Source organism: Chiloscyllium punctatum, chromosome 1 (assembly GCF_047496795.1).
Source record: "Chiloscyllium punctatum isolate Juve2018m chromosome 1, sChiPun1.3, whole genome shotgun sequence".
NCBI lineage: Eukaryota > Metazoa > Chordata > Chondrichthyes > Orectolobiformes > Hemiscylliidae > Chiloscyllium > Chiloscyllium punctatum.
The window spans coordinates 73,209,273-73,220,622 of record NC_092739.1 but is presented as its reverse complement, the minus strand read 5'-3'; the positions used below and the strand labels follow the sequence as shown (position 1 = coordinate 73,220,622).

The following is an 11,350-nucleotide window of genomic DNA, read 5'->3' as shown; positions in this document are numbered from 1 at the left end:
AAAAAATCAGTCACTTGAAAAATTACAATAGAACAATTCACATTGTAATATTAGAAGTGTATCTTCTTGGTGAATGAGAAATTATTTAGAGAGGATCTACAGGAATATAGCAAAATGAAGATTTTTTAAAAATAATGCACTTATTGCTCTACTAATTAAATTTAATTAAGTATACCAATTGCATATTATCTGCAAGAGAGACATAATGGAACTGCAGGTATCTAATGCATACAACAAAAGAAAAACGTCGTTCAATGAATTGAACGATAGAAATAAAGAATGTTTAATATTCGTACAGCAATGAAAATGTGACCAAAAATAAATAACTAAAAATAAACAAACGCGAACATGGAAGTGCTGTAGGAACAGTTAACGCATCTCTTATCTTTGTTCTCCTCTTCTGCTGTTTCTCTATCTTCCCTGTCAAGGGAGGCTGTGAAAATACAGGCATTTCATTATTCATGGGTAGTGTACATAGACAGAATTTAAATGACTGATCCGTATAACTTGAAGTGTTTTATACTGGCGTTAAGTGCTGTAAATCAGGTTAGAAAGTAGGTTAAAAAGCGCCGTATCACTTCATGGATTTGCATGTTTTCCACATTGGGTTACTCGTTTTCATGATTATACGTGTCCAGTTAGATCATTGTCGTTGAATCTTTCCCCACAAGACAAAATCAAGCAGAGTCCCATCATAACTAGCAGCGCAAGCACGGACAAATACACAAGCAGAATTATGGTGTGACAAAACTTATAAATGTAAACAAATACATGCTAGTTAAAATAATGTACCCATTCAATTTGCCAACAAATTGCAAATTAAAACATATAATTGCTTACTAAATATAATAGATGAAAAATCAAGGCATTATAAGCACAGGAGGTGATGGTTGCAACAGAGCCGATTAAAGAGCCCCTGGACGATTGCTCGGAAAATCGGAAAGGGAGCGATGAGAATAGGGAAAAGTGAAAATACCAAAATAATCAGATTAAGACCTTCGTATCTGTCGTGTGTTTCGGTTAAACAGACAAGCCCCCAAAAGCAGAAGCACATTTCATGAGAGGATCGCACATTGTGGTTAACATTTAAGAAACATCGACGATGAGCTGTCTGTAGCATCAAACTGCAAAACCCAGGATCACAACGGCAGCAGTGATCAGTGCACAACGGCAGCACTGCTGCCAAGAGATAATTAAATAAATATTAATACTTATCTAATTTGCACAGTGGAAGAGGCAAGGGGGCGATGGATGCTGAAATAGTTCACACGGGCTGTGTGAGTGTGGGGGGAAAGGGATTCGCGGGCGGAGGCGGTTGATGAAGGGGGGGGGTGGGGGTGGGGGCTGTGTTTTTGGGGAAGGACGCGCGTTCAGTCCGGCGTGCGTGCGTGTTCCTGCGGTAGACAACTGTGGGTAGCTGGACTGGCAGCTAATCTGGGTGGGTGTGTTCAACTTTGGGGTGTTTTATTGGGGTGGGCGTTTATTAATTAGAGTGGGTTTGTTTGGGGTGCGTGAAATGTGTCAGGATATGTAATAATGGTGTGGGCGGCATGTGAGTGTGTATAACTGGGGAGAGTGGTGGCTTTAACTTTGGGATGTTTATTTGGGGCTGGGTGCATTTAATTGGCGTGGGTGTTTGTGAGTGCGTTTAACTGGGTGGGTGATATGCAGGCATGCGTTTAACTGGGGTGGATTGTATGTATTTGTACCACTGGGGTGTGTGTGTATACTGGAGTGGCTGTTTGTGTAAAACTGGAGTGGGGCTGTGTGGCTGTTTAACTGGAGTGGAATGGGTGTGTGTCTCCATAACTGGGGTGCGGTGGGTGTACAACTTGATGTGTGTGAGAATGAGTGTAGAGCGGCGGTGGGAAGATGTATGTATAACTGGGCTGAGTGTATTTGCATCTTGGGGTTTGGTGGACTGTGTGTGTACAACTGGAGTCTGTTTGTATAACTGGAGTGCATATGTGTGTGAATAACTGGAGTGTCTGTGTGTGTATAACTGGAGAGTCTGTGTGTGTGTGTAACTGGAGGGTATTTATGTGTATGCATAAATGGAATGTATTTGTGTATATATAACTGGAGTCTGTGTGCGTATCTGTGTGTGTGAATAACTGGAGTGTTTATATATCTGGAGTGTGTCTGTATGTTTGTATATAACTGGAGTCTCTGTATGTGTATAACTGGAGTGTGTGTGTGTCTGTGTGTGTGAATGACTGGAGTGTGTATATATCTGGAGTGTGTCTGTGTGTGAATAACAGGAGTGTGTCTGTTTTGTTTGTGTATACCTGTACTTTGTGTGCATATATAACTAGAGTGTGTGCATGTATAACTGGAGTGTGTCTATTTGCGTGTATAATTAGATTGTGTATGTATAACTGGAGTGTGTCTGTGTGTGTCACAGATGTTTATCTGTGTGTGTATAACTGGAATGTGTCTGTATAACTGGAGTGTGCCTGTGTCTGTATAACTGGCATGTGGCTGTGTGTATATAACTGGAGTGTGTATGTGTCTTTATAACTCGAAGGTGTCTGTGTGTGTATAACTGGAATGTGTCTGTGTGTGTATAACTGGAGTGTGCGTGTGTATAACTGGAGAGGGTGTGTGTATAATTGGAGTTTGTCTGGGTGTGTATATAACTGAAGTGTGTCTGGGTATGTATCACAGGAGTGTGTCTGTGTGTGTATAACTGGAGTGTGTCTGTGTGCATATAACTGGAGTGGCATGTGTATGACTGGAGTGTGCCTCTGTGTGTGTTTAACTGGAGTGTGTGTGTGTTTGTGTGTGCATAACTGGAGTGTGCCTCTGTGTTTAACTGGAGTGTGTGTGTGCATAACTGGAGTGGCATGTGTATGACTGGAGTGTGCCTCTGTGTGTTTAACTGGAGTGTGTGTGTGTTTGTGTGTGCATAACTGGAGTGTGCCTCTGTGTGTATATAATTGGAGTGGCATGTGTATAACTGGGGTGTGTATGTGTGTGTATAACTGGAGTGTGTATGTGTTAAACTGGAGTGTGCCTCTGTGTTACAACTGGAGTGTGTGTGTGTGTGTTTGTGTATGTATAACTGGAGTGTGCGTATAACTGGAGTGTATCAGTGTGCATAACTAGAGTGTCTGTGTGTGTAACTGGAGAGTGTGTGTATAACAGGAGTGTGTGTGTGTATCTGTTTGTATAGCTGGAGTGTGTGTAGGTGTGTGTATATAACTGGAGAGGGTCTGTGTGTGTAACTGGTGTGTGTGTGTATATAACTGGCATGTGTGTATCAAGGTGTGTGTATATAACTGGAGAGTGCATATGTGTGTGTGTATATATATAACTGGAGTGTGTGTGTATATAACTGGAGTGTGTGTTTATCTGTGTGTATAACAGGTGTGTGTGTACAACTGGAGTGTGAGTGCATAATGAGTTTGCGTAACTGGACTGTCTGTGTGTATAACTGGAGTGTGTATAACTGGAGAGTGTATAACTGGAGAGTGTGTGTGTATAACTGGAATGTATATATGTCTAACTGGAGACTGTGTGTATATGTCTAATTGGAGGGTATGTATGTGTGTGTCTAACTGGAGAGTGTGTGTATGTGTGTCTAACTGGACAGTGTATCTATGAGTCTAACCGGCGAGTGTGTATGTGTGTCTAACTGAAGAGAGTGTGTCTGTGTACCTAACTGGAGAGTGTGTGTGTCTGTGTGTGTGTCTAACTGGAGAGTGTGTGTGTCTGTGTGTGTGTCTAACTGGAGAGTGTGTGTGCCTAACTGGAGAAAGTGTATGCGTGTATAACAGGATTTTGTGTGTGTGTCCAACTGGGGAGTGTGCGTGTGTGTGTTTGTGTGTATCTAACTGGAGAGTGTGTGTGTATGTCTAATTGGAGAGAGAGAGTGTGTGTGCATCTACTTAGAGAGAGAGTGTATGTGTTTGTGTCTGTGTCTAACTGGAGAGTGTGTGCGCACGCACGTGTATAATTGGAGTGTGTGTGTGTATCTAACTGGAGTGTGTGTCTCTAACTGGAGAGAGAGTGTGTATCTAACTGGAGTGTGTGTGTCTAACTGGAGAGAGAGAGTGTGTGTATCTAACTTGAGTGTGTGTGTGTCTAACTGGAGAGAATGTGTGTTTAACTGGAGTGTGTGTGTGTATCTAACTGGAGTGAGTGTGTGTTTAACTGGAGTGTGTGTATGTTTAACTGGAGTGTGTGTGTGTGTGTCTCTACCTGGTGTGTGTATCTAACTGGAGTGTGTGTGTATCTAACTGGAGTGTGTGTATATCTAACTAGAGTGTGTGTGTCTATTGGAGAGAGAGTGTGTGTTTAACTGGAGTGTGTGTATGTTTAACTGGAGTGTGTGTGTGTGTGTCTACCTGGTGTGTGTATCTAACTGGAGTGTGTGTATATCTAACTAGAGTGTGTGTATATCTAACTGGAGTGTGTGTGTCTATTGGAGAGAGAGTGTGTGTTTAACTGGAGTGTGTGTGTGTCTTACTGGAGAGAGAGTGTGTATCTAACTGGAGTGTGTGTGTGTGTCTAATTGGAGAGAGTGTGTGTTTAACTGGAGTATGTGTGTGTTTAACTGAAGTGTGTGTATCAAATTGGAGTGAGAGTGTGTGTGTGTCTAACTGGAGTGTGTGTGTGTATCTAATTGGAGAGAGTGTGTGTTTAACTGGAGTATGTGTGTGTTTAACTGAAGTGCATGTATCTAATTGTAGTGAGAGTGTGTGTGTATCTAACTGGAGTGTGTGTGTGTCTAACTGGAGGGAGTGTGTGTTTAACTGGAGTATGTGTGTGTCTCTAACTGGAGTGAGACTGTGCGTGTGTATCTAACTGGAGTGTGTGTGTATCTAACTGGAAAGTATGTGTCTAACTGGAGAGAGTGTGTGTTTAACTGGAGTAGGTGTGTGTGTCTAACTGGAGGGAGTGTGTGTTTAACTGGAGTATGTGTGTGTCTCTAACTGGAGTGAGACTGTGCGTGTGTATCTAACTGGAGTGTGTGTGTATCTAACTGGAAAGTATGTGTCTAACTGGAGAGAGTGTGTGTTTAACTGGAGTAGGTGTGTGTGTCTAACTGGAGGGAGTGTGTGTTTAACTGGAGTATGTGTGCGTGTATCTAACTGGAGTGAGAGTGTGTGTGTATCTAACTGGAGAGAGTGTGTGTTTAACTGGGGAGAATGTGTATCTAACTGGGGAGAATGTGTATCTAACTGGAGTGTGTGTGTCTAACTGGAGAGAGAGTGTGTATCTAACTAGAGAGTGTGTGTGTCTAACTGGAGTGTGTGTGTCTAACTGGAGAGAGTGTGTGTTTAACTGGAGTAGGTGTGTGTGTCTAACTGGAGGGAGTGTGTGTTTAACTGGAGTATGTGTGCGTGTATCTAACTGGAGTGAGAGTGTGTGTGTATCTAACTGGAGAGAGTGTGTGTTTAACTGGGGAGAATGTGTATCTAACTGGGGAGAATGTGTATCTAACTGGAGTGTGTGTGTCTAACTGGAGAGAGAGTGTGTATCTAACTAGAGAGTGTGTGTGTCTAACTGGAGTGTGTGTGTCTAACTGGAGAGAGTGTGTGTTTAACTGGAGTAGGTGTGTGTGTCTAACTGGAGGGAGTGTGTGTTTAACTGGAGTATGTGTGCGTGTATCTAACTGGAGTGAGAGTGTGTGTGTATCTAACTGGAGAGAGTGTGTGTTTAACTGGAGTGTGTGTGTCTAACTGGGGAGAATGTGTATCTAACTGGAGTGTGTGTGTCTAACTGGAGAGAGAGTGTGTATCTAACTAGAGAGTGTGTGTGTCTAACTGGAGTGTGTGTGTGTGTTTAATTGGAGAGTGTGTGTGTGTCTAACTGGAGTGTGTGTGTGTGTCTAACTGGAGTATGTGTGCGTGTATCTAACTGGAGTGAGAGTGTGTGTGTATCTAACTGGAGAGAGTGTGTGTTTAACTGGAGTGTGTGTGTCTAACTGGGGAGAATGTGTATCTAACTGGAGTGTGTGTGTCTAACTGGAGAGAGAGTGTGTATCTAACTAGAGAGTGTGTGTGTCTAACTGGAGTGTGTGTCTAACTGGAGTGTGTGTGTGTGTTTAATTGGAGAGTGTGTGTGTGTCTAACTGGAGAGAGAGTGTGTATCTAACTGGAGTGTGTGTGTTTAACTGGAGTGTGTGTGTTTCTAACTGGAGTGTGTGTGTGTATCTGACTGGAGAGAGTGTGTATACTGAAGTATGTATGTGTCTAACTAGAGAGAGAGTGTGTATGTGTGTATCTAACTGGAGAGTGTGTGCGTGTGTGTGTTTAACCGGAGTGTGTGCCTTTCGAATGGCCCGGGAGCGGTGTCCGGGAGCCGCCCCTGCAGCAATTGGATCCAGGTTATGGAGAAGGGGCCGGTCAGCACCCGGGTGCCACCATGGCTCAGCATAAATTAGCGGTGCCGGAGGTGGTGTCAGTGTAGAGAGGCGCGCACCCGAGTGAGCGCGACCCCGAGCCGGCCTGGTGCGCGTACTTGGCTGCCTGCCGCTGCAGCATCGCACTCGGAGCAAGGCAACTTTCCGGGCTGCAGGCTGCTTCTCCTCCAGCAGCAGGCGGCTGAGTGCAGGAGCGCAGCAATTAAGCAGGAGCCCCCGGCCCCTATCCCTCCCTCCTCCCCCCCCCCTCACCCCCAGTCACCCCTCCCCCCAAGTCCCCCCCCTCCCGCACCTCCCTCGGGAGCCCAGGTAAGAGTTGCGAGCGCTGGCAGCTAACACTCTGTGCTTCTCTCACTGAGGAATCCCGAAAAGATGCGGGGGGGGGAGGGGGGTGGGATTGGGGGGTAACTATCTCAGCCTCCGCCGTGCGCTCACCCCTTGCACACTTTGGCTCATCTTTTGAGGTAAATAACCTGCAGACTGCAACCATTCTTAGCTCTTGCATCGCGCCCTGTGTACGGTTCGCAAACCCGGGCTCTGAGATTTGCAATGAGGCAAATGTTTCGATGCAGGATCCAAATTGTCCGAAAGTCTTTAATATTGCAACGGCTACTAGTTGTTTAAAATGCAGAGATTCTTCGAAAAAATCATTTTCTGCATGCGTATATCTATATATACAAAGGTGAATACGTCTGATTTTAAAATGTATGTTTTCTAATTTCCCGAATGCATCATTTTGCCGATAAAGAGGGAAAAATGCTACAGTACTTTGTGGATCATATTGTAAAACGGGCTTTTTCACATCAATTAGCATTAGGTGCTGAAGTCAGTGAAAGCAAACGAGCACGAATCCGACACTTGTAGAGGCTTATGTAGAATGACCGCTTTCCTTTATTCTTTAGCTGTGCTGTTTAACTTTTTTATTTAAAGGAGCAGCGATGAAGAGAAGTCTGACCATGAACAAATTTCTGCCTTCAGCCCTTATTAGTCTGGCGTTGGTTGTCTCCTGGCTAGCAGGGTGAGTAGAGAGTATGAATATTAAATATTTTCTACCTATGGCTTCCTGCTAACCTTTTAGAAACTTTGGTTGTGCCAACCAGGGGGGGAACATGCCCAACTTCAAATTTAAGCAGTTATCCACCTTAAATCTCTGAAATATACTTGTGTGTGAGAACCAGGAGAACTTCAAACAAAAGCTGAAATAACTTCTTTATTTTTAAAATATATTTTCTGTTTACTGGACCTGTAGGATTTTCTGAGTCCAGCGTTTAACAGGCCTATTGGAAAGGGACTGAAAAATGACAACATATCAAGGTTTAGCGCTAAACATCACCTATTTTAAATAGTTGTAATATGCTTAAAATAAAAGCTGTTGGTAGAGTTATCCAAAATGACGCTAAAATCTGAAAAGTAAGGAGTTGAGTATAGTTTTCTGAATGAGTGAATTGCACTTCATTGCACAGAGGAAATGATCAGTTATGCAGCATGTATTTGTATGAAAAATAAGAATAAGCCTAAATCATACATAAGCTAAAATAGGACTGTTAATTCTAATGTACTGTATTAGTGTGTAAGTGACAGTAGATTTAATTGTTTATGTTTCAACCAGAATAAAGAAAACAGGCTTCGAGGCTAATGTCTCTACTTATAGTTGCCATGTTGAAATGTTACTATTTTCAAAGTATGAATAAATCTTGTGGCAATTTCAAGTCAGTAGAGAAAAGGAATATTAAAATGATCTGAGGTTGCTAAATATTTCAATGTATTAAAACTATGGTTTTATGAAAATCGTCATTTTTTTCCAACTTGGCTCAATCAGAAAAATGAAAAGCTGCTACTCAGTTAAAACCTCTAGGTGGTGTCAGCACACAACTTCAGCAGAGAAACCTGTTATTACTGCTTGAATGAGCAGGGTCAATGTTAAAATTTTGAAAACTGGCTGTTTGATTCTGGGTTTTAAAAAATACTTAAGAGAAAACTGTTTGAATATATCAGTGGAACAGTGCATTAGTATTTTAGACGATGTAGTGCTTATTGAAATCTCTTTGAGATTGTACTGGAGTGACTGTGACTGTGCCAGTTATTGTTAATGTTCTCACATAGCCTGGACAAGATGGGTTCTAGATACGCAAAGTTAGTCAAGTCTATTAATAAAGTAAATTTAAAAATTCACAAACACTGCAGGTCAAATCAGTAAAAAGGGATCAAAATCTGAGCTAATGTGATCTCTCCAATTCCCTCATGAACCCGATATAAATTAAACAATCTCAAGATCACTACTTTACAATTAACAGTGGAGAAATTCTTGTGGAAAGATGGAACTATGTGGAAAGAGTATAATATTTAGCAAAGTCGGTGTGGTTCCTTTAAGAGTAAATTGTCAGTTCAAATAAACTTTTAAGAAATATTATTTTCCTTAGATGTGAATAGCACTTTTCTGTGATTTTTCGCTTAACGCAATGAGAATGTTTCTATCAGTGGACCAGGTGACCATTTTCTTGACAGGCAATCAGGCAGGAATATCCCATATTAACCCAAATGGAGTTCATGAATACTGTCAGTGAAGCTAATTCAGTTTTATTTATACTTGTATTTGTTTTCCATAATTTCATATTTCCGTGATTTGTTCCATTTAAATCTTTCAAATTTGCAAGTTAATTACGACTGAATTTGGTACAGTTATCTCATGAATGGATGAATTCTGAATTGGGGATCCAAACTAAGTTAATTTATGGAGTTTGGGAAATTTTCTGAATTTAGCTAAACATTGATAGAAACTGTGCATGTGGTCTATGAGGCTCTGTGGAATATATCTAATCCTGAACTTTGCTGCAAAGAAAGTTAAACTACTTGTTATATTTTCACAAAATTAGCATCATATTTGTAATCATTATTGCTAATTGGCATTCTTTTTAGTTATCCGAATATAACTGTTTCAGAAGAAGTATAATTCAGAATGTCAGATGTGTCATGAATTATAATCACATATATTTTCACTATTACTTATATAAATAATTCACATGTCAGTTGTGGAATTGTGAAATAAAAATAGAAAATGCTTTTAATGCATAGAAGGTCAATCCATGTCTGAATGTGAAAGACAAGTTAATTCTTTGCTTGGGATGCTGTGTCAGAACTGAAGCAGAGGAATCATGCTAGATTTCTCACAGTGGCAGGCTTATTGATATACTTGCATATCACAATTAGCAGCCGGAATTACTGGTGACATTTAAATCTGTTAGATGTGCATCACGGTAAGTTTGTGCTGTGAGGTTTCATTTGCAATTATCGTATTTATTTTAAATAAGTTATGTGTTAGTGCTTCAGTTGTATTGAATGTTATGTTATTTTGCTATGATGAGCAATATGATTGAGATTATACATTTTTCAAGATGTTTTTGAATATAATTGCGTAATCAAATTATAATACTAACCATAATAGTGTCAATATAAGACAAAATATAACAATAATTGACAACAGTAATCAAAATGTGTTTAATGTTAAAAATCAAGTATTTTGTCTTGTGAAACTCTGCAGTAGTCAGTCATGACTGACATAAGGCATCCACCCCCTGAATCTGTGGGTGAAACAAGCCTGTGTTTTGGAACATGTTTGCTATGCCAAGCAGTACACACTTACTCCCTTTAGAGTGGATTTTTTACTTACACCTTTAAGAAAATGTGTATTCAACATGGTCAGTCCAAATAATACGTTAGAAATATTCCACAAACATCCAGCATTGTAATATTTTACTTGGTAGTCATTATTTTCTTTACATGCAAAAGATTCAGCATAGAATTAGAATCTTTATATACAAAGAACCCTTTTGTGTCTTTAACAAGATCAGCTTAATAAGAACAATGTGAAAGTGTAAAACGCCAGTTAAAGTAGTTATTGACCTGTAGTTTTAACTTTATGTGGCACTGGTATGACTAGTAACCATATATCAAAAAAGAATTATGGACACATATTGGTCAACGGTATTTTCTGGAGGCCATGTGCCCATTATTGAAAGTCATTGAGCAATGAGAAGAGACTAATACTATTTATATGACATCTAGTGCCCTCCTTTCAATCTGGTTTTGAAGTCAATCATTTCCTTTGGTGGTTTGACTTGAAAGTCAAAGCAAATTCTCATTTGTCAACATAATTATATTCATTGGTGACTATTTACATAATTAGATTATTTTGAGCTCTTTTGTCAAAAGAAATAGGCATCAACAATATCAGTGTGTTACTATTTCAAATGTGACTTGGACATGTGTTATAGATGCAATTGATATCAAACATAAATAATTGCATTTAATAACAACTTCACCCCAGGACTATGATTTAATTTCTTTTTGAGTTTGTCATGATATGAAAAATCACAGGGAAATTTGAAAGTATTGGGTCAATATTTTAAAGTACATATAAAAATATCATGATCTATTAGGTGCCATAGGGATACAAACAAGCCTATTGATTTGTAGTTTTCATTTAAAAATATGGACTTGTCATATGATCTAAGTCCTAGAAAACAGTATAATAAAAATAGAGGTCAGTGTATTGAGTCACCATAAAGGAGTGGGTCTAACTAAAAATTAAGAAGTATTAAATACCATTTTTGAAATGCCAGTCAAACATTCCCAACCTTGCTCAAAAAAGTTGCATTTGACATGTTCACTTAAAAAAAAGCTCTGGATATAATTCACAACTAAATGTTGCAGGGTTTTCCCTTCTAATTCTTGCCAGCCATAACCACATCCTGAAATGTCACATGTTTTCATTATTACATTACAAAAGTTACAGTTGTGCTCATGTAATACAAATTTAAAAACAAAAAATATTAAATGAAATAGTCGCCAAGTAATGATATTTGCTTAAAATAAATCGAAGATTTGCTAGCCTGTAAATGTTGAATGTCTATAGTGAATTATAATAATCTATGATGGTGATAAATCACTTGATTTAAATTTTTAATTTATAATGTAATCTAA

The 11,350-nt window shown here is 39.8% G+C and overlaps 1 protein-coding gene across 9 annotated transcripts in view; it reads left to right on the top strand.

Annotated features, from left to right (window-relative positions):
- Nucleotides 1-1,254: 1,254 nt before the first annotated feature.
- gabra2a (gamma-aminobutyric acid type A receptor subunit alpha2a) overlaps nt 1,255-11,350 on the top strand; it is a 261,180-nt gene continuing 251,084 nt past the window's right edge. The window contains exons 1-2 of one of the 9 annotated variants that reach the window (XM_072568481.1): nt 1,255-1,277; nt 7,301-7,388. In XM_072568481.1, coding sequence (XP_072424582.1) covers nt 7,309-7,388 — 80 coding nt within the window. In that variant the 5' untranslated portion in view covers nt 1,255-1,277; nt 7,301-7,308. Of the gene's footprint in view, nt 1,278-1,367; nt 1,439-6,155; nt 6,353-6,424; nt 6,680-6,803; nt 6,835-6,901; nt 7,053-7,300; nt 7,389-11,350 lie in introns of those variants that run through there. The other 8 variants (XM_072568518.1, XM_072568500.1, XM_072568528.1 and 5 more) reach the window with 8 other exon arrangements.